This window comes from Lynx rufus, unplaced genomic scaffold, assembly GCF_022079265.1.
Source record: "Lynx rufus isolate CCGP_SWC_20201006 ecotype Redwood Valley unplaced genomic scaffold, mLynRuf1.p SCAF_12, whole genome shotgun sequence".
Taxonomy (NCBI): Eukaryota; Metazoa; Chordata; class Mammalia; order Carnivora; family Felidae; genus Lynx; species Lynx rufus.
The window spans coordinates 14,526,441-14,550,622 of NW_025814826.1; the positions used below are offsets into that span (position 1 = coordinate 14,526,441).

Genomic DNA, 24,182 nt, shown 5'->3' on the forward strand with positions numbered 1-24,182 from the left:
GCTGTACGCCTGTGTGCACAGCAGCATTGCCCATAGCAGCCAAAAGGCGGAAGCAACACAAGTGTCCACGGACCAATGAATGGGTACACAAAATGTGGAACATGCGTACAATGGAGTATCATTCAGCCTTCAACGGGAAGGAAATCCGGACCATGCTACAACATGCACATTATGCTCAGTGGAATAAAGCACTCACACAAGAACAAATATGGTGTGAGTCCACTAATAGGCGGTACCTAGAGCAAATTCACAAAGATGGTAAGAATGATGGGGGTGGGGGGTGTTCAGTGTGTTCAGTTTCACAAGATGAGGAGTCCTGTGGATGGACGGATGTTGGTGATGGCAGCACAGTACGAACGTACACAGCGCCACTGAACTGTGTGGATATTTAGAAACAGGATGGTAAATTTTATGTTATGTGTTTCAGTACTGTTAGAAAAGGAAAAAAAAGGTTGGGGGAAGGGAAAGGGGAGCATGTGGTCGAAGAGAAAGAGGGAGAGAAACGGCACAGCACAATGGGCAGGTTACAGCCCTGAATGGAAGCAGATTTAAAACCAACTGGCCATTTACTACTGTGTGACCTGGGGGGGTCACTCAGCATACAGGAGCCTTTGTGTCTTTATCTGATGAAGGGTAGAGAATATAAAAGAGGAGGGAGGAAAATACAGAAAACAAAAATACGGAAAAGAAAGATAGAGATGATAACATATGTAAGTGGTATAATGTTACCAAAAATAACCTTGGCTTCACACCCTATGAATTGGTCTTCATTGAGAAGACAAAAATCTTCCAAGGGGGTGAGATACCAAAAATTTCAGAGACCTGCGAAATACACTTTGTGCTATCATGGCAAGGGTTCTCAAAGTTTTTTTTGAGTGGCAGAGGATCTGGAATCTACTTAAAATACTGGAAGTAATTCGAAGAATGGAACAGAAAATTCTAGGTTGCACAAGATGATATTTTTCACTCGATTCTGATGGGTGTAAGAAAGTCAAAGACTTAGGGATGCTTTATGGGAGAAAATTATTGAACATCTCATTCATTAACTTACATTCCCCATGAATTGGGAAAAGCTTTTAGTGTTGAAACACACTGGTTTATTCGAGGAACACCAGTGCCTTTAAGGGTGGAATTTGAGTGACCACTGTCTGTGGCTTTTCAGATATCTTAAGTCAAGTATGGACCAGTGTAAACCATTGATGAAATAATTTTTTTTTTTAACAAAAATCTGGGAGGTATTCTAAAGAGTTGGATTCCTTTAGGGCCCTAAAACTCACGGGAAGTGTGTCCTGTTATCTTCTCTTTGCCCTTCCATTTTCTTTTTTTTCTTTTCTTTTTTTTTTTTAATTTTTTTAAACGTTTATTCATTTTTGGGACAGAGAGAGACAGAGCATGAATGGGGGAGGGGCAGAGAGAGAGGGAGACACAGAATCTGAAACAGGCTCCAGGCTCTGAGCCGTCAGCACAGAGCCCGACGCGGGGCTCGAACTCACGACCGCGAGATCGTGACCTGAGCCGAAGGCGCCCCAGCCCTTCCATTTTCTTTCAGACAGTTGTCCAGAAAAACTGCCAAGATACCCAATTATTTAATGTAGATTCCTTGTGAATACTTCAGAACTGGCATCTTTCAATCCCTCATGAGAGCTAAACTGACAAAAAGTGCAGCCCTCATTAACCTGAAAGGGAAGAACAAAAAAATCCCATCCAAGCCACGTGCAGGCTGAGGGACTGAGGTTAACTTGAGATAAATGCCTTGCTTGGGAAAGGATGAGGTTTTCCAGAAAAAGCGACAGCTCTAAATCGGTCAAAGGTCTTCAGATCTCTTCTGAATAACAAAGACTCTCACTGCAAGGTGAAGAAAACAGTTTTCAGGCCGCTTGCTTTGTGAGCAAAGCTTCACCAAATATGATTAAGTTATATTCCAAGTATGACCTGAAAGGTGCCCTCTGGAGAAAAGATTTCCAGGGTTGCCCTTGAGTTTCCTGAGGGCGCACCCTGCCTTTCTCTCAGGGCTCAGGAGAGCAGGACCAGAGTGGGGGGGGCTGCACCCTCTCCCCAGATGGCTACCTCATCTGGCTTTGAGAATGCCTTAGCATCGAGAGAAGCACGCCTCTCCCTGGTTTGCAAAAGATACAAGAATACCTGGTCAAAGACAAAGCAATGTCACATAATTCTTCAGTTTCTCAAATTACTGTAATTATAATTAACGATACTGGTATAATGGTGGCAGTATTGTACCCAACAACCACACTGTGTCACAGAATTATCGTCAACACTAATCATGCTAAACAATGATACTAAGTGCTTATAGAGTCTGCCACCTAAAAACCTTATTGATCACATCTCAGTGATCCTTGCTAAAATGTTGAGGTAGGCAAGAGACAGGGTTCTAATTTTCCAGCGGAGGAATCCCATGGAAGCAAGTTCAGATGTCTGCAGTGATAACTGCGGGTCTGTGGAAAAAGCGCAAAGTCACCAGCCTTGCTTCATTAGAGCCCAGACCTTCAGCTAGAGATCACGGTACTACTAGGGGACATGCTTAGTGCCTGCGCTGCTGTGGGAGGTGGCCTGGAAGGCATTTAACAGGCTGAGTGGAATACAGAAAAAGGGTCAAAGAGCTCAGCAATAAGGCTACATAACACAGTACTTATTAATCCTGACCTACTGAAGTCCCTCAATTCTGACTACATTAGAAATCCTGGCACATACTAGAATCGTAACGTAAAACTCTTCTCTCTCTCTCTACCTAATACACGAAGACAGAAATACACACGTGCACAAACGCACATTCTTTGTCTATGTATGTATGTAGTATCTATCTATCTATCTATCTATCTATCTATCTATCTATTGGGACAAAGCATTTTCTGGAGGCTAGGACACCTGTGTTCTCGTTCTGACCGCTGCTAACTAGCCATGTGATAAAGCACTTCACCAAGGGGCCTCCATTTCCCCATCGGTACAACGACAGAGATGGAAAGATGGCCTCTAAGGCTCCTTTCCACAGGAAAATTCCCTTAATTCTCTGAGCCGAGTTGCTGGTTAGGACTTCGGTCTTCACACTACATTTCACAGGGCACGCTTAAGCTTCCATCTGAGAATGGAGAAATAGTATTTGCTGCTTTGTTTCAGGTCAACATATCAATTCCAATGAAAGACGGCTGACTTCACAAAGAAGCTCTCTTCCCGACAGATCGTGTGCATATGCACCCCTAGCACATCTCCCAGCCCCTCACAGAAGAGCCCGGCCCGGCTGCCACAGGGCCGCCCTCCCCTCCACACAGGCCCGGGGACTTCCCCTGTCTCTGTGGAAGCTCTGGACCTCCTCCTCTTGGTCCTGGGTCAACCAGCAGCCGAGAGAGCCAAAAGGGGGCCAAGAAAGAGAAAAGGCAGAGGAAGGCAGACTCATAAGACCCCAGATGGGATGCCGCTGCCCTGTCCCCACAGACCTCCAGTTCCAGGGTGGGGGCTCGGGGAGGAAAAGGGGAAATGTGGGAGCGGGGTGTGGAGCTCTCCGCTGTGCTCCTGCCGGTCCTCCCTTCTCCGGGATCGCTCCTGGCCCCACGCCTATCAGATCACAGTCCCCATCTGTATCTGTTCCATCCCTCCACACCCTTGGCCTCCTATCGTGCTCCCCTTTCCTAACTCCTTAAAGCCCCACCTCCTCCAGGTCACAAGAACCATCTCCAATGGTGGAGGGGTGCTTGGTCTCACTCCCTAGAAGGTAAGAGACAAAGGTCCCCATTTCTACAGCGATCCCACAAGAGGACAGTAAAAGATCAAATACACGGAGTGCTTTTACCACACAGCACTCTGTAAATACAGTCCGGACTGCATCTAGGTGGACTGCTTTCACACTCAAAACCACAGAAAGATACACTTTTGTTCTTCTCCCATCTCACAGGTGAGGAAATCAAGGCTTAGAGAGATTATGCAAGTTGTCTAAAGATGGAGTGAAAAGCCTTGGAGGACTGGCCCAGGAACCTCCACATCATTTAATATTGCCATAGCAAAATGGATCCCAACTTTCCCATTTCTCGACCATCACTTCAACAACTAACCAGAACAGCGGTTCTGTTCTGTTCGGTTCTGTTCTGTTCTGCTAACCAGAACAGCGGTTAAGAGACTTCACTGGACGTCTTTAATTCACCAAGTTGCTCAAGGAAAGGAAGAAAGGGGACAAAATGTTACTATTTAGTAACAAATACTCAGGGAACACATCCAGGTAAAATGCCATGTTCGACCTGCAATCCCAGGTGCGCAGGCTCGGATGGTGACTTATGGACGGGTAAGGTCACGTTACAGTTGGGCTGGAAGACGGTTACATTCTGTGAAAGAGAAGAGCTATGATGTCCAAAGGAAAATTCTCAGACTTTAGCTTCCTGGACACTTTGTGAAAAAATGCTGTCTATGAACAATTCATGGTGACTTTAAAAAATTAAGTCTTTCACTGTTAACATGTTAGCAGGCTTTCCACATAATCTACCTAATTAAAAACTTGAGAGATTAATGGAAAGAGTATGCTACAAAAACACTTGAGGTATGCTGTGGCAGAGGGCCATTATTTCCACAGCAGCAGGAAGAGGCATCACAGGACTTCTTGCCAATTCAGGTCTTCAGCTGAAGACATGACACCCATGTCTGCTGCTGCTGACGTGCTGCTGACGTGACACCCATGCACACTTTTCTGACGATCTGGTGGTCCTGTCCAATATTTTTGGCTGCTAAGTTGCAGGCAACAAGCCTGAGTCTCCAGGAGAGCCACACAGTCACTCTTCTTTCCCGCAGCCTGGTTCCAGCACGTCCTGGAGACTCAGTGGAAAGAATTCCCGTGTGCGATCGTCCGGAGCTCAAACAACTTGGCCGCTCCATGAGAGTAACGATGAGTTCTGCTTGCCAGTGGCACATTCATCCGCCGACTCAAGTTCATTCAGCTTTGGGTGGCGATCCTAAACGAGCTCACTTGACAGACCACAAAGCAGGGCTTGTCAGGGATGACACAAACGGCCCGGAAATGCAGATTCTCCAGCTCGCTGCTTGGCCGTGAAGACCAGCATTCACACTGATTGCCTTTCAAGTCCAAGATGATCTTAATTTTGTAGCCACCACCAACAAAACCCCAAGAGCCCAGAAATGTGTAGTTAGATGCCGTGGGGTTGAGGCGACACAGACTTTCAAACCAGACTGCTTGAGACCAAACCTTCGTTCTGATATTGTAGCGAGTTGAATGGTGGCCTCCCCAAAAAAGTATGTCCACCTGGAAACTGTGAATGTAAGCTTATTTGGAAAAAGAGTCTTTATGGTTGTAATGAAGTGGAAGATCTTGAGATAAGACCCTCCTGGATTAGGCTGAGCCCTAAATCCAATAGTAAGTGTGTTTATAAAGAGAAGGGGAGAAGATATAGGGGGAAGGTGGTGTTGTGTTGGCAGAGGGAGAGATTGGAGCCATGTGTCTACAAGCCGAGAGATACCAAGGAATGCCAGCAGCTACCACAAGCCGGGAGAAAGGCAGGGCACGGACTCTCCCTCAGAGCCTTTAGAAGGTCCATTTCATCTTGGGAGAAGCCAACCCTCCTGACACTTGACTTTGGACTTCTGGACTCCAGAGCTACGAGACAATGAATTTTCTGTTGTTTAAAGTCATCCGGTTTGTGGTAATTTGTCATGGCAGCCTCAGGAAGCTGACACAAACATCAGCGTTTACTGAGCTGAGTGACCTTGTGGAAGTTACTTGGCATCTTTACACCTCAGTCTCCCCAGTTACAAAAGAGATTTCAATAATCCCTTAGGATTGTTGTGAGGATTAATTAATAATGTAGCGCCTGTGGCATGCTAAGAACTACTTCGTACAGCAAGCACGCTCTCGATCATTACTGTGTCCCTCCTCCTCCTCCTCATGGACACACATGCGGTATGGAGAAGCATCTGGACAGTATCTTGGGGTATCAAGATCAAACATAATATTGACTTTTTTCTATTGTGCTTCTCTGTGTTTTACAAATTACGTACAAGGAATGTGCATCACGTATCAGTTTTACAGTCAGAGGGCACTTATTAATGTTAAGTGATCATTTTTATTTGTAACGATAAAAGGCCACGTAGCTGCGAGCTCATCGTCAGATAAAAAGAGCGCGGCTGTTCGTCTCCAGCGACGGAATATTTAAACAAGACGCGTGCTAGCAGGACTCACACGGCGCTGGAGGAACAGCAGTGTGATTATTCACACCTGAGAACTACGATGCACGAATTGCTACGAGTAACCTTCTCTTTTGGGAGTCGAGAGGCTCTGAAAATTGCTTCCTGTTGCCTAGCCCAAGGGAGCCTGATTTCTTGGTCTATGTGTTTCTCTTTCCACACTAATAGTATTTCTACACTAACAGCATGACACTTCCAGGTTTCATATTTCAGTATTTCTGTCTTCAGAGTCTAGAAACTGCCTGTCTCCCATCCAGATACCCAGCTATTTTCCCCATAGGCATCACACAGTACTTAAATGGAGCCATTTCCCTTATGAAAAACATGAGTTTTGTAACGAAGTACTTGGCCTGACCCAACCGCTCTTGAGTGAAGGCTTACTGAGGATGAGAACGTAACACAACATAAAACTGAAGACAAGGGGCGCAGACAAGGCTGTTGACCAGCCATCATGAGGAGGTGGAAAGGCATCAATGCTGTAGGCTCTTCAGGGAGGAGAGAACAGGAAGCACTTCATCCTCTGCAAAATCGCCTCCCTGACCCAACAACAGGTAGGTGGGTGGGGAGCACTCTTAAATTTTTTTTTGTAAGTTTATTTATTATTTTGAGAGCGAGAGAGCGAGACAGCGAGATTCCCAAGCAGGTTCCATGCTGACAGCACAGATCCCGATGTGCAGCTTGAAGTCACAAACCGTGAGATCATGACCTGAGCCGAAATCAAGAGCCGGACGCGAAACTGACTGAACCACCCAGGCGCCCCAAGGAAAGCACTTTTTACTAATCACTGCAAAATACACCATCTGCAAATTACTGTTTTCAACAGGTACTTACAGTCCGTGGAAATTGAGGGGTGGCCAAGTGAACATTCTTACTCAAGCTTACTGAGGCCGGTGCAGGACGGACGCTACTTCCTGTAGGTGAAGACCGTTAACCTAATCATGCTTTCAGCTTGAGGGGAGGGCCTGGCAGTCCCTTTCTCTGTCAAGCATGGTCACCAGGCGTTTGCTGGGAGCCTGGCGTGGGGAATGCACTGTGGATGTGCCGCTGGGGCGGCTCTCCCAGTGCCGCTGCTGCGGTTTGAGCCCTGCTGGGCTTCTCGTTCAAGCTTCCGGCACTCTCTACCTGCTCCCCTTCCTCACTGCCTCACTCTTTCCAGCTGGGCTTCTTGCTGCCTCAGGCCTCGGATGACAAGGATCAGTTCATACGTGTCTTTCTCCCTACCTGTTTGTAAGTGGACTTTTGCTTAGTGATTTTTTTCCCCCAGAGTATCTATAAGCAGGACAGACAAGAAAATTTAAAAAACAAACAGAAGGCAGGATGGAGGGAGGGAAGTAGATCCAGAGACAGGAATAACAAATGACAAACTTCTAACCACAGGCAGTACTCAGGAAACAGGCCTGGTGCTCTTCCCCGTCTTCACTGCCCACGGTTATTTGGTCTCGTTCCCCGGCATTCTCTCCATTTCCCTGGGTCCCCCATCACGTCCTCACCCTGTTTCCCTTTGGTGGAGAGCCTGTGTACACAGAGTCCCCAAAGGCTTGACAAGGTCCATTTCATCTTGGGAGAAACTTCTTCCTGTCCAGCTGTCTCTGATTCTCGTCCTGGTTCTTCCCACCTCTGCCCTTGGCCGCCCCACCTCCCTGGTGGTTCTCTTTCCTCCTTCGGTCTTCTAAATGTGGATGGGTTCATGGAGTCTCAAGTTTCCTCCAGAACCTGCTAAGTCTGCCTCTCCAACCTTTATGGCCAGACATGGCTTCTCTCCCGAGCTCCAGGCATCTCTATCCAGCTGACTCCTGGATGTTTCCATTACTGTCTTCCAGTAGCAACTTAAGTAAAATATATATAAACACTGAACTCATCACCCATTTCCTTGAACTTGCCTCACACCTCCCAAGTTCTCAGTATTCGCTAAAGCATCAACAGTCTCCTACTGACCCAAATGGACACAGGCCGAGGCATCTTGGACTCTCCCTCCCTTACACCACACGCTTGAGTCAACGCGCATAAGATCTCCTGTACCTGCCCATTACTCTCCCTTTGCTTCCAGCATCCCGAGTCCAGCTCTTCTTGGGTGGGCCACCATGACAGGGTGCTAACTGTTCTTCCTGCCTTCCCGCATCCTCCCCGCCATGGCTTCCAGAGTAACTTCCTGACAAGAGTCTGATCCCACTGTCAAATACTGATCAAAGCCTTCTATAATTGGGCTTCTATTCTGCTTTCATTTTCCAACCGTATTCTATGTGCGCTGTTAAAATTTTTAGCCAAGAAGGCCGTTAGACGAGATTGGCTTCCACGCCTTGGCAGCCTACGTAAGCAAACTGAAGTCTAAGCCAGAGTCAATGCACCTGAACCTGAGAAAGTGAAGCAGAAGAGCAACTGACCACAAGCAGCCGACCGGGTTTTCCGAAGCAGGGCCAACTGCTTACGCGGTATCTAGTCACATACTTCCTTTGCTTGGCTTCAGCATCTTCTCTCTGGAAACCCTGCCCTCCAGCTCCTGCCCTGGGGCACTCCTACCCACCTTTGCTTTGACACGATGCAATGTGAATCGACGTATGCCCAAATGAACTCTCGAAAATTTTAATGTGCATCAGTTTACCTATACTGTTGTATACACTCGTGGTTGCTGACATCGCTCCATATTCTCCCTATGTGCCCTCTCTCATTTTTGGCTTCTGTGCCTTCGCAGATCCTATTCTTTCAGCCCGAAATGCCTTCCCCCCCGCCCCAGCTTTCAATGTCCAAACACTTCCTGTCTTTAAGAGTCACCACTGTCAAGATTCTCAAAACCCCAGCAGCAAATGAGCTAGCTGCCCATTGTCCCATCTGTAGCATTTTTATCTGCACTGCTCTTATGACTCTGACATTTGAGCCTGTGGTATGTCCCTGACGAAGCACATCTGGCAGAGGAAAGCCCTATCTGAACCTCCCACAGCACTCTGTGTCGCTATGCCACGTGCAGGACAGGCAGGTCTCTGCCAACAACCAAACGAACAACTCAAACTACCTCCCGAATAGGAGGTACCTCCCCGCCCCATCGGACCTCTACTGAGGACCCTGAGAAATGACTAAGAAGATAGCAACCTGGTTTCTGCCCTCCAGGAGCTTCTAGCTCACAGAGATTAGGCTAACATACGCCAACTGATAAAAAGCAATGGGAGATACAGAACAGGATTACTGAGAATCTATACTATACACGCACTCAGAAGTCAGAAGAGAGGCTCCTTTGTATGAAACGACATTGGATCTTAGCAATAGGCTTATTTTGGATGAGTGTAAAGAAGGGCATTCTCGGTGGCCGGAGCAATAGGATTAGGACAGCAAAAGGCACGGGCAGAAGGGCCTAACATTCACCACATCCCACTCATGTTAGGACGTGGGCTCAGTGCCTTGTATGTGTTATTTCATTTGATCCTACAATAATCCTGCAGAGTGGACAGCATCATTGCCAATTTCGTAAGTGAGGAGGCTGAGGTTCGAAGGGATTAAGGAATGGGCCCAGGTTACACAGGATTAGGTGGAAGAGCTGGGGTTTGAAAAAGGCAGCCTGGGATGTGAAACACACAGCCTGTTTCTGTTGCCCCATGCTGCCTCCCCTAGAGCAACACACGTAAGTATCACTGGGCATTTTCATCAGGAAGGGGGACCCTCTGCATCGATGAATAATTCAAGTTGTAGAGCAATAAACACAATGTGTAATCTGTATAGGGCTCAGCACAAGATGGTTGGTCCTGAGTGCAAGTCTGTCCATCTAGAAAGAGAAGCGAGAAGGCTCTTCACTGAGATGACAGTGGTGTGGGGAGAAATGATTAGGGAGGGTGGCCCTAGACCCGAGGAGTCTCTCCAGACTCACGGAAAGCACAAGGAAGGGACACAGACTAGAGTGTGGATTAGTATCACCCACTCCAGCCTACTTCAGTTACAAAGGAAGAGAAATAACCCAACTGAACACAGACTGGTTGTAAGGAACACCCCTCTTCAGAGGTGATACGAGAGGAAACGATGGCAGGAAACATACTTGCTCTCGTTGGCACATCGGATCTTGCAGCCTTCCTTGGGAATCACCAAGCCCAGGTGCATCCGGAGCCGGCAGTTGGTGGGGCCTGTGTGCGGCCACACGTGGGTTCCCGGGTGCATGACGGAATACTTGATCTGCGCGGAAAAAGTAACACACCAGTCATCCATGCATCGAGGGGTGGAGGAAATGCTAAAGTGACCGCAGAAAATCACTTGGGAAAGTAATTACTTCTTCCAAGAAGGAATTACTTGGGAAGACTGAGAATGTATATTCTCGTCTAGTTTCTTTGTGAAGGAACTGAAGATAAGGACTCTCATTTTCCACGAAGCGATAAACACTGAACATCTTCCACCCTCAGCTCTGCCATCAACCACACGGAATGGCGTTTCGTTAAAGAGAGAAGAAAAAAAGAGGCCTTTGTTTGGCCCAAAGCAATAACTGTCGCTTTATAAACATTAGCATTCCTTTATTCCTAATAACTGTGTTCTTCGGGTCACCAAAGACACGCTAGGTACTACCTGTCCTCTTCGGCATCCTGTTGTCTCGGGGAATTTATCGAGTAGAGAACAGGTTTTAGGAGCTCCTTTACAGGCATTTTCATTTTTTCTTCCTAGAAGAAGAAATGGTAAAACCATCGTTAGAAACAAATCACAGTAAAATTTTAGCTCATCCTGTTTTGCCCATGGGCAATCTGTATCATCACCCTCACTGGGAATGAGGAGGGTGAGCAAACACAAGAAGACAAAGCATAAAGTGTCTTCCACCAGCAGACGAGCAGGGCAATGACCAGAAATCTCCACTCAGCGTTGGACGACTTGACTAAGGATGCCTAATGGACAAGGTGAGTGCCGAATCCTATTTTTCTCCCGGTGACAGGCAGAATAATGCCCCCCTCCCAAGGGTGTCCATGTTGCAAGCAGGAACCTATGAATATGTTATGTTACATGGCAAGGGGAATAAAAGTTGCAGAAGACATTGAGATTTCTAATCAGCCGACCTGAAAATAAAGAGATTGTCCTGGATAAAGTGGATGGGTGTCATGTCATCAAAGAGTCCTTCAATGTGGAAGAGGGAGGCAGGATGGTGTCTGAGTGATACAGAAGGAGAAAGACTTGACTGGCCACTGCTGGCTTTGAGGATGGACAGCAAGCTCAAGTCAAGGAATGTGGGTAGACTCCAGGAGCTGGAGCCTCCAGAGGGAATATGGCCCTGAGGACACTCTGATTTTAGCCCAGGGAGACCACTGTAGACCTCCAGACCTGTGAAGATAATACATTTGTGTCATTTGAAAGCCACTAAATTTGTGGTAATTTGTTACAGCAGTCACAGGAGACTCCCTAAGGAAAAAACCAGCTTATGTTTCTAACCTAAAAATGCATTCCTAGGACTATAGCAAAGAGTTACCTGAACATTTTTCATGGGAATTCAATGTCATTTTCATTGTACAGATCATTCTTCATACGTTGATAAAGGAGAGGATGTAAATGAAGAGGGGAAGGCATCTCTGAGAGATGATGTTTTTCTATAAGTGACAGTGTCAGGAGCACAGATTTTGGGACATAGTCTTAAGCATCCTGAACTATATGAATTTCTTCACCATTGACAAAATAACTGTGTTTTAGAAAAGACGTGCTCAGAAATGTACACGGCATTATTTGCTCTTGTGGAGAAAAATGATGGATTTTTTTTTTTTTTTTTTTTTACAGATAGAAAAACTGTAATTCCCTATTCAAGAGTCCTACAAGGGACTGCTACATCTAAAAGCTGAGTTTAACTTTATTTAATTTTTAGTTGTGTCCCAGGATAATCATATACCAAGAATAAAATGAGTTACAAGGAATGCAACTTAAAGGTATTCTCCTTGGGGTGCCTGGGTGGCTCAGTTGGTTAAACATCTGACTCTTGATTTTTGCTCAGGTCATGATCTTACAGTTCTGTGAGTTCGAGCCCCACATTGGGCTCTGTGCTGACAGTGTGGAGCCTGATTGGGATTCTATCTCCCTCTCTCTGCCCCACCCCTGCTCTCTCTCTCTCAAAAATAAATAAATAAACTTAAGAAAAAAGTGTTTTCTTCAAATGGACCCCAATGTTCTAGAAAACAATGTCTATATGTACAGTAGCTTTTCCTAAGTAATCTTTTTGCCCCTTGAGTAAAGTATTAGTTGTTATTTTTAGTGATTAATGGAGTTGAATGATAAATGGCAGTTTGATCAAACAGATTCCTGTATCATGTCATCATAAAGCATTTTTATATTCTCCATGTAGTAGATGCTTGGCATTCGTGGATTTCCATCGGCAGCTTTAAGTATTCCCACGTGATGGTGAGGATTTAGGAATGCAACCACAGTTCCACGGTGCTCACGGTGGGCCAGGAACCACCTGACATACTTAAAAGGACTCACCTGATGCCTACAACTCCCGGCGAGGGAGGTGCCGTCAGAGCTGTGTTTTAGAGAAGAGGAACTGAGGCACAGAGAGGTGACCCAGCAGGAATTCAGCCAAACTGGACCCAGAGTCCATGTTCTTAACCATGACCCAAGTAATCATGACCTAAGACCGCCCCTCCCTTACTGTTATTATTATATAACATACGGTTATTAGGTAATAAAAAAGTAGTGCCACTCTCACTTAGTGGATAATTGTGTACCAGATCTTTCGAGAGCACTCACTGATTCTAGTAACAACCCCATACTTGAGGCACGGTTCTCATTGTCCTTTCTCGGATGAGGATCTGAGGCTCAGAGATTCAGGAACATGTTTGCATCACGCAACTAACGAATGGTGCAGCCAGGCCTCCAGTTTGGGGTTGCTGGTCTCCAAAACCTCTGCTTTCAGCATAACTTACAACTCGGTCACATCACGGGTTAGAAAGCAGCTGTGAAAAGCAGCTCCCTCCGCTGAGGAGAAGACTGTCCAGTGGAGGGATTCAGTGTGGCCTGACTGCTGTCTGATTATTTCTCACCAAGCTTAAACTAACTCTGAAGAAGCGATGGACTTGGGAGAAGATGGCCCTAGAAGGAGTTTTATCAATGCAGATTTGGAAGAATCAGTTGGATATTTCATTTACATGTGAAAATACTTTATAAGAAATATTCACGGAGGTGGGATGTTTACAGGTCTTGGGTTTTGTCTTTCTTAAGTTTCAAGGCTCTGCTGGGATAACAACAGGTTCGTCTTGCACGACGAATCTGACCAACTGTCAGAGGCTCCCTAGAACACCGTGTTGAGAAGGACTCCGAGGTTCAGCTCGAGCTTATCCAGAAAGGCTACTGAGACTGGTTAGCACTGTCTCCTATGGGCTCGGGAAGAAAAAGTGCACACATATGGTGTATTTGCCAACTACATATTTTACTGTTCACTGCTGGTGATGATTGATAAGTACGAGCAAAAGAAACATTCCATGACATTCACTTAGCAATCTGAAAACACATTTTTAGGGAAAAAAAACCCCATTATTTACATTTGTTGATTCTTTTCCTCCAAGTTCAAACAGCTGTCCCTTTAAATTTTTTTTTTTAATGTTTATTATATTTGAGAGAGAGAGACAGAGAGCAAGCGAGGGAGGCGCAGAGAGAGAGGGAGACACAGAATCCAAAGCAGGCTCCAAGCTCCGAGCTGTCAGCACAGAGCCCGACGTGGGGCTTGAACCCACAGGCCGCAAGATCATGACCTGAGCCAAAGTCGGTCGTTCAACCGACTGAGCCGCCCAGGCGCCCCAACAGTTGTCTTTTTAAAAAGGAATAAATATTCTTCAGCCTTGATGATGTTACCTGGAGACCCACCACAAGACCCAGTACCATTTGGAGAAAAATGGAATTTCCAGCCATAGCTTTATGGCCTTCAACCAGCTAGCAGCATCCTCTCCTGACTAGACTAGATGACCACTAAGTCAACTAGTTCAGATACTCAGCAGCCTCTTTGTGTGGACCTGAGCTCTCAGTGTGGCCGAGACCGCCCTGCTGCCTCTCTTCCTCATATCTCCCTCCACCCCCCCCCCCCCACACAGGATTCTCTCTCCAGTTTCTGCGCCACAGGGCCTGAGAGGGCACCTGGCTTCAAGGATTCCACCCTGTGTCCGTGCAAGCTATGGTACTAGTTGTCTTCGAAATTCTTTAAACTGTGAATGTGTTCGCAGAAACCGGCTCCTGGATTCCTCCCAGAATCCTGGAACCACAAACGAAAGGCCACAAAAAACCTTAACAAAACTTCCTAAAAGAGGAACCATGTGACTGCTATTCTCTTAGGACACACACACACACACACACACAAATTAGAAATTAATTTCTGTGTAATTAACTGCAACTAATTGGAAAACACATACTTGTGATATCCACCGCCCCACCCCCCGCCCCCCCCCCCCCCAAATACACACACGGGTCAACTATTTGGAGTCAAAATGGAAATCAAGCTAGAAATGCAGTCACTCTCTGGAAATAATACAAGTGAAAAATATCACATATTACAGCTTAAGGAATACATTTTGTCACAATTAAATTTTTTTAAATGCGAAAATTTAAGTCAAAATATTGCCTTCAACCAAATCTTGTCACCATTATTTTTTTCTTGCTTGCCTAAAACATTTATTTATTTATTTATTTATTTATTTATTTATTTATTTATTATTTTTTAAATAGGCTCCACACCCAACGTGGGGCTTGAACTCACAATCCTGAGACCAAGAGTTGCATGCTCCAGTGACTGAACGAGCCTGGCACCCCGCTTGATAACTTCTATCTGCCTATAATGCCCTGTCGATTTCAACTTTATCAAAGCACCTGTTTATAGCAGAGACTGTGGTTCTGGAAATTACTGCCAGGAGGCCTGCTGTACTGAAGCACTGTTCTAGGAGGGCATAAGGATGCTGGTGCAGAAGCGTATTAATGCCACCGAGGCATCAGATGAACTGGTGAATGCTTAAGGCCAACACAATTCATGCATTCTAGTGAGTTGCCAGCAGACGGATTTAGCATGTTGTTCACATAGTGACCCTGTCACTCCCTTAAAAAAAACCTTGTTGGCAAGAAAGCTGACAATCTCTAACAATCATGTGATCTCTCTTCTGAGAGACTGTCTTTGAAAATATTACTGAAGTAGCTCTTCTTCTCTTCTGTGCAAACCATTCTGAGAGCACAAGGGAGGAAAATGACTGTGCTTACTTGTCCTTCAAAGTAAGCCCTACCGCCTGTCCTCTCCATTTATTTGGTGCAGCGGACTCTTCACCACGGATCTGTTTCTGGATGGCTGTTAACCCAGGTTGACTTGATTTCTCAAGAAGAGAAATGGAAAGAGCCTTACACATAAAATCCAATGCTCCTCATTTACAGGACAGATTGATATATTCACTCACTGAACACACACATATTGGAGTCCCGTGTATGTGCCTGAGCCCGGGTTCAGCCCAAGGAATGTTCGGTGGAATGTGAACCACTTCCTATTCTTGAGGAGCACAGACACTAGTCATTATCTCCTGTCACTCTGTCACACCTGTCACTCTGGACTGTTATCATCTCCGACCCATGGTGACTCCATCTTGGCACGCGACATCATCTCTGTGCTACAGAGCAAATGAGGCTCAGGGTAGGTCCTTTCTAAGATAGTAATTAGCACATGGTAGACCTTTCAGTTAAGCCTACACAACAGGGCTAGTCTTTGTAACATATCATTTTTAAAAAATGTTTATTGATGTTGGAGAGAGAGATAGTGAGCAGCAGAGGGGCAGAGAGAGAAGGTCTGGGACAGGGGATCCGAAGCAGCCTCTGTGCTGACAGCAGAGAGCCTGATGTGGGGGCTCGAACTCATGAACCATGAGATCATGAGCTGAACCGAAGTCAGAGGCTTAACATACGAAACCACCCAGGTGCCCCTGTAACATGTCATTTAATGGGAAAGACCAGATGAATCAAAATACTATTTATATATTTATCCAAATACACATGTGAACACACACACACACACACACACACACCAGTAAATGTTCACATGTAGTTTAAAGAAACAATGATGGGTTTAGATAACATATTTTTTCATCTAGAAGTCAGGAGCTCACCTTGCTGCCACAGCGTAAACTGACTCCAGTCGCCTTTCTCCCTCAGGTTTTCATCCTCAGGCAGGAAGAGGCCTTTGGCTTTGTCCATCACTGCAAGGCCTTCATCGCGGATTAACTTCCAGTTTCTTTCTAAGGACTAGAAGGAAGGTTCTGGTGTTACTGGACCGAAAACATCCCTGGGAGTCATTATAATGACTCTCAGCTTTTTGTTTGTTTATCTGATTCACACAGTAACGAAATTTGTGCTCTCAACTACTTGCTTATTTCAATTTCCTCTGGGACTTCCTGTCAAGGGCTTAAAAGAAGCCCTATCATTTTTGAGAACTGAATGCCTTTGCAGCATAAAAATTTCAATAACCCCTCAGACAACAGTCCCCTCCAAAACGTAAGTGTCTTGTTTTGTTTTTTTAAGATCGGAAGCGAACAAGACCATTGCTCTTGCCGATCCTGGCACATGTGACCCTGCATGTCACACCCCGGCGTCCAAAGTAGGTTGCAAATCACAGAGTTCATCTTCCAACAGAGGTCCTCGGGAAGATGCCATTCAACACGGTGAACGTTAATCACATTTTAAAGACATTGGAAACGTGTCCACTGGGACTTCTGATGAATTACAGAGTGAACAGCAAAACAAAGCAAATAAATGCCCTCGTGTTTAGAATTCAGCCAAACAAACCTATTTCTTTGACTTCTTATTTATAAGGGTGGTTAGCCCTGGTCAGAAAGTGGGCTTAGGACCAGCACAGCCTGGAGTGGCCAGGCAGATGCTGGCAGACCGGCGGAAGGAGCATTCTGGAGCTCTCGCCTCCTGGTAATCCTCACTACCACGCTGCGATGTTGACGAGGGCAGGACAGAGGGCAAAGTAGGCCGGAGTGAGCAGGTGGAGTGGCAAACGAGAACTACCCTCAGAAGAAAGAACAAAACCTGCTTTCCTACTGTACAATGAGACTAATCGTACAGCTAAACCAGGATTTTGAAATGTTAACAATGCCCAACATTTCTAGGTTAAAAGGGAGGTGGATGGAATAGTTGAATATATGGGTACATGGATAGAAAGGAACACAGTACCTGATTTCAACAAGGATCAGGGCTCAAGAGCATGGAACCAGAACTAGTAAGTTACAAACAAAGAGAAAAATTTTGGCACACAAAAAATGCAAACAACAATTAGCGCTCCCCGAAAAGGGACTAAGGTACCTTGTAAAACATGGTTCTCTATCTTTTGAATCAATCAAGCGAAACTGGTTGACCGATTCTTGGACAGAGCAAGGCATGAGATAATGTGTGAAGTGTTTTTACCAACCCGTGCTTTATGAATTCATGATTCAATGTAGGAAGAAAGATAAGGAGTCAGGAAGGCTGCATAGGCAGAGGGCCCTGAGAGACGGGTGCCCTCAGAGATTTGTATGAAAACATGGCGTGAACTTCGGCCAAACACTTGTTATATCACGTGACATTAAGATATTCTAGGGCAAGACCCAGATTTTAAGATTACTGATTTTCTACTTTTTTTTCCCCCTCCATTTCTTTGAGTCTACTGGCTTATTTCTTTTTTATATGTCAGCTTTATTGAGGTATGACTGACACATAAAATTGTAGGATACTTAAAAGCGTACATTGTGGTGATCTGATGTAAAAATATATTGTGAAAGGATTTCTTCCACCTGGTTAATCAACATATTCATCACCTCACAAATTTATCTTTTATTTTTTAACTTTTAAATTTTTTGCTGAGAACATTTAAGTTCTACTCTCTTAACACATTTTAATTAGACAATACAGTGTAATCAACTACAGTCACCATGTTAATTAGATCCTCAGACCTTATTCATCTTATGGATGAAAGTTGATACCCTTTACCAATGTCTCCCTATTTCCTTCACGTCCCCCCACCCCCAGCCCCACGCCACCCTAGCCCCTGGCAACCACTTTTCTACTCTCCTTGTCTAGGAGTTTGACTTTTTCTTTTTTAAAATTTAGGTCCCACATGTAAGTGATACCCTACATTATTTGTCTTTCTCTGTCTGGCTTATCTCACTTAGCATAATGCCCTCAAGGTCCATCCATGTTGTTGCAAATGGCAGGATTTCCTTCCTTCTTACGCTGAATAATGTTCCAGTGTGTGTGTGTACATGTGTGTTTATGTGTACGTATATCACATCTTCTTTATCCATCCGTTGATGGATACTGTGGTTGTTTCTCTGTTTTGGTTATTGGTGCAACGAACGTGAGAATGCAAAAATGTCTTCAATATCTCACTTTGGATATACACCCAGAAGTAGGATTGCCAGGTCATATGGTGGTTCTATTTTTAATTTTTTGAGGAACCTCCATATTGTTTTCCATGGTGGCTACACCAATTTACCCATTTTACGCTGCTATTTCTGTGAGACCCACCTATTGATTTGTGTCAAAATCCAAAGCTGTAGCTACCATCACACTGATTCACGCTGGTGCTGTTCATCAGTAATTCCAACGCTACTTCATCCCAAGTAGGTGATTCATAAATAGCAAGTCAAAGACAGAATTCCAATAAAAAGATACTCAAAAGCCCTCACTTTGGCATGATGGTCGTTTTCAAGAATCCCAAGATTATGGAAAAGAAAAAAAAATGCTCCCCATATATTCACATCTTCTTAAATGGACCAATTGCCAACACTCCTTGTGGCTATTGGAATTTGTTCAAGTTGATGGATAATTCGGTTAGACTCGTGTTAAACTAGCACGCATATGAGGGGAGAATGACCTTTCTAACACATGAAGTTACTTTTCAGATGAGGTTACGGGAGCCTTACACAGCAGGCTCTTCCCTTTTTTCCTCCTGGTATTTTAGAAGTTTCCTTCATTTCTTCTGAAAGCTGATGTTAGGGAAATCTTTGCAAACAGCTGATCTTTAGTTACTAAAACAGGGCCCTGAAGTCCTAAGGAGAATGTTAAAGGGAAAGCATCACTACACACAACTATCTTTTATTTATTTTTTACATTTGTACTAAATAAAATTTTTAAAATTTTACTTACAATCAGGCTGCCTTTTACCAAAGTAATGAGTGTACTTGCTTTTTTGTTTTTTTCAACTTTGGAAAGATATGGCACGGTCTCTTTTATCGGTGTCAGGGAGAAATTAGGGATGGGACGTGGGAATTTTATTTTTAGGCATAAATTGAGGAACCACATTGTATAAAATTCACATGATTACAGGGGACTAAACACCAAACCTAATTACGCAGTGTGTGTGTGTGTGTGTGTGTGTGTGTGTGTGTGTGTATGACAAAGAGAGAGAGAGAGAAAGGATATGAATTTCTCTATAGCAATACCACTCAGATGTCCAACAGGAACTTGAAGGCTCACACAGACCAGGCCATGACTACCTTTTTAAAGGACTCATCTAAAATATTACTTCTTTGATCCTAAACACACCCATTTCATAAAACCGAGAAAAGACCCTGACAGGGTTGATACTTGCGTTGGTTGCCGAGAAGATAACAGCTTGTAATTCACGTTCCTTCTTGTGGCAACAGAGACTAGAGAGCACAGAGATTGGATTGTCGTTACAACGCTACATGGCTTCATAAACCCATCACAGGCACGTGACTTTTGCTAAACCTCACTTACATTTGGCAGTCAAGTCATCTTGATGTGGTGTCCCCAGCTTTGAGCCTCACTAATCCCACGACATACTACAGTTCTCCTGTTTCTCCTGAATCCAACCCCCACCCCCAAGCAGTTCAGGGCATGGTCCTCACGTCCCAGATGTTCTGCTCATTCACCTGGATGGTATGCTTTTCTCTTCAACATCAAATTAGGTTAGGTCCATTTTTATTTTTATGTATTTTTAAAATTTTATGAAAACATTTTGCTTTAATGTTTATTTATTTTTGAGAGAGAGATAGAGCGTGAGCAGGGGAGAGGCAGGGGGAGGGAGACACAATCTGCACCAGGCTCCAGGCTCTGAGCTGTCAGCACAGACCAAGAGATCATAACCTGAGCTGAAGTTGGATGCTTAACCGACTGAGCCACCCAGGTGCCTCAGATGAAGTCCATTTTTAAAGTCTTTTCCCAAAACAGATTTCTTGTACAACGTCTTTAAAGAAGCAAACTAAAGCCATACTGATTCTTCTAGTTAAATAGTTAAATTTCTCTTCATATTTTTATTCTTAAAAACACACATTTGCGGGGCACCTGGGTGGCTCAGTCAGTTAAATGTCTGAGTTTGGCTCAGGTCATGATCTCATGGTTCGTGGGTTCGAGTTCCACGTGGGGCTCTTTGTTGTCAGCATAGAGTCTGCTTCAGATCCTCTGTCCCCACCCCTCTCTGCTCTTCCCCTACTTGCACTCTCTGTCTCTTAAAAATAAATAAACATTAAAAAAAATTAAAAGAATAAAATTAAACATTTTTAAAAGTCAAATAGTACTACGGGTCTTACAATAAAAGCAACAGTCTCTCACTCAATTCTTCCCCCATCCTGAGTCCAACCGCAGTTAATTCCTTTGAACGCTTCTATTAGGAAAAGTAACAAGTTAACAATCCGATGTCTTCTTTTCCCTCTTCTCCATCTTGCAATACAGTTAATTTCACGAGTCTTTCGTATATCTGCGTCAATTCACCTTAAGGTTTTATACTGTTATCACAATGAAGGGATCATTCACCCCTCAGTACTACTGTAGTGACTACACTTCATTCCACATTTTCCCCCTTTCCTTTGGCTTCATTCTGTAATGCACTTAGAGAATTCTATAGCACTAAAAGGGTGATAGAAAATCTCTTGATACCATTCTACCCTTTACCAAACACATCATATAAGCCACTCCTTTCTTCCTCTCTTTTTCTGAGGATAACGGTGCAGTAACCATCGGCCTTGCTTTGATCTGGACTGGCTGTTGTCGGGGCCTGCAGGGCAAGCATCAGCAGGGAACTTCGTCTGTCTCCTGCCAGGTACTGGCCTTCCTAATTATTGCATTCTAGCTGTTCCCAAGAACGCAGGGTATGGCGCAGGTAAAACTAAAATTCTGAAAATATCTGAAGCTATATTTACATCTGATTGAAGGCGGGGCAATGTACCGAATTCTAGGCAGTAAATACTTTCTCCTGAGAATTCTGAAAGCAATGCTACATTATATTACAATTTAGTGTTGCTGTTGGGAAATCTGAACTTTTAGGTGCCTTTTTTTTGGGTTCCTTTTTTTGGGGGGTCCCTCGAAACTTTAAAGGAAGTCAGTACAGAATAGTAGGTATGGAGCTAGACTGCCTGCTTTGGAAATCTGACTCTCCCACTTACCAGCCATGTGATATTGAGCAATTTACTTGTCCACTGTGCCTTGAGAGTGAAATATTCCTACTTCCCTCAACAGTCTCTAAATTAGATGTGCTGAAAGTATCATTGCCTAAGTACAGCAATGATAATGAGGATTTTAAAATCTTCTCTTTGTTTCCAGCTTCTGGAAATTTCCTGGAACTATGCCTTAGTGTAAGTGCTGGTCATTTACCTGTCCCTTCAATATGGAAACTCACATTTTTCAGTTGTATTTCTTTAATAATTTCTTCTCCATTCCTTCCCTATTCTTTCTGGAACTTCTTTGGTTTGTTAAATTGAGCTTCTAGTTTTCCTAACTTCCCTGTTTTCCTTTTTTAAAAAAAAAGGTTTTTTTAATGTTTGTTTATTTTTGAGACAGAGAGACAGAGCACCAGCTGGGGAGGGGCAGGGAGAGAGGGAGAATCTGAAGCAGGCTCCAGGCTCTGAGCTGTCAGCACAGAGCGCGACGTGGGGCTTGAACTCACACGCCGAGAGATCATAACCTGAGCTGAAGTTGGACGCTTAACTGAGCCACGCAGCCGCCCCTAACTTCCCTATTTTCAATTTGTTTTTTGTTTTCCCTGCTGGGAGATTTTCTTGACTTAGCTTCCAGTACTGTTATGAAATTCCTACTTTTGCAAATCATATTCCGTACATTTCTGAGACAGCACTATTTGGGTCTTGTTTCCTTTCCACAGTATCCTACCTATTCTTTTTTCCAGTCCCTCACAGCTCTGAGGGTCTTACAGATATTATTTGTGTTGGCATCTGCTTCCCGCGTTTTTATCCCCTGAGCTACAGCACTCCTTCTGTTTTGTTCTTTATCTTCTTTCACACTGGGTGTCCTGCAGGAACTGAGACAATGATCGGGAGGTGTGAAAGGGGAGGGTCTAGGGTTGGCAGGCCTCAGGCTGGGTGGGTGGTTGGGGGCATCATCAAGCCAGTTTTTTTCACTGAGCATCTGAAACGAAGGCAGAGAGAGGCCTGTTCTTGGAGGCCATGCAATTGCTGTAGTAGCAGCTACCTTCGATTCCTTCTCTTTGGAAGCCCCTCTGCCATCACTTGGGTTTCACCTTTCTTGGGCTCGCCAAATCAGATACTTCTCTCTTACATTTTCAAAAGACAAACAAAAAAACATGCTGACGTTGTTCATCTGTTATTGTCTCTCTCCTGCTTTTTCTTTTTAAAGTCATTTTTAAAAAATGATTTTATTATCATTTAAGAGATTTCATGTGGGAAGTATTAAATGTATCGCTCAGTTCTGCATAATCTTTCTTCACTCATATATTCTACAGATCTCTAAATGTGGATTGTTATTTATTTACCTTCTTTTCTCATAGGCTAGAAGGGACTTGTGATACATAATCTGACCTTCCAGTAAAACTCAGAAACAAAATCTTATTAGCCTTCAAAACCCTTTATTAGTCCCCGGAATGCCTCTTCAAAACCTCACCAAACTCAAAGTGATGACGTTTCACAGGACAGAGACAGGCAGTAGAGAGAAGAAAAAAAAATTTCTCGACATCATATTTCACATTTTAAATCCAACTCTGCTACTCCACATATTGATTGATTGTCACCCTAATTTCTTTTCACCTCTTGGGTGGTGAACGCCCAATTCCACGATGTGGCCAGATGATGACAGAATCGATTATGATGCTTGAAGTCTGACATAAGATCACTTTAATTTCGTCTTAATCAAGCAGCATTCACCTAACTGAGCTTTAGATATTTTTTTCTATGTAGGAAAATAGAACTGCTCAGAGAAATGTTTTTGCTAAGGCAGTAAGTAAACACTGCAGATTGCTAAGTAAGGAGACTTTCTTCACTAATGGTATTAGCTTGCGTAGGCTGCCATAGCATATAAATACCGCAGAGCGGGTGAGTTAAACAATAGAAAGCTATTGTGTCACAGCTCTGGAGGCCGGAAGTCCAGGGTCAAGGTGTCGCAGGGTTGGTTTCTTTTGCACTCTCTCTCCCTGGCTTGTAGAAGGCCATCTTCTAGCTGTGTCCTTACCTGGTTTTTCATCTATGGGTGCCCACATCCCTGTACATGTCCAAATTTCCCATTCTTGTAAGGACGCTAGGCATACTGGATTACAGCCCACCCCAATGGCTTCATTTTAACTTAGCTACCTCTTTAATGACCCTGTCTCTAAATACAGTCCCATTCTGAGATACTGGGGATCAGGGCTTGAATTTGGGGGAACACCGTCAACACAGAACGCGAATGTACATCCAAGTTAGAACTAGTTCCAACTAAGAGAGCAAATAACAGATGGAAGGGGATGAGGAATAAACTCACATCAACATGGAAAACCACATTTATAGGAATGAAATAAAACATAGTCATGAAAAAGGCAGGAAAAGCAACGCTTTCAACGTGTGGACAAAACTTGACACAAGAACTCTTAGAGCTCAGAGTAACATAAAAAAGATTAGGTAGGTGACTGTATGATTAGCTGTTAGGAAAAAGGGAAGTGGCAAAACGCAGAGAGAGGCAACTGAGAAGTCCCAGAGATATGTACGTACCTTGTAAGGTTCTGACTCTAAATTCAGAGATGGCATGTGCCCAATGACTATGCTAGGCAGAGTTTGTGCATTGTTAACAACAGGACCTTAGAACAATAT

General features: G+C 44.3%; 1 protein-coding gene across 1 annotated transcript in view; it reads right to left on the reverse strand.

The window, feature by feature from the left end:
* The window catches only part of ASPH (aspartate beta-hydroxylase), a 221,347-nt gene that overhangs the window by 3,912 nt on the left and 193,253 nt on the right, over window positions 1-24,182 (reverse strand). The window contains exons 22-24 of the mRNA XM_047073977.1: window positions 16,260-16,395; window positions 10,732-10,823; window positions 10,214-10,347 (exon numbers count right to left, since the gene is read on the reverse strand). Of these exons, the coding sequence (XP_046929933.1) occupies window positions 10,214-10,347; window positions 10,732-10,823; window positions 16,260-16,395 (362 nt within the window). The remainder of the gene's footprint in view (window positions 1-10,213; window positions 10,348-10,731; window positions 10,824-16,259; window positions 16,396-24,182) is intronic.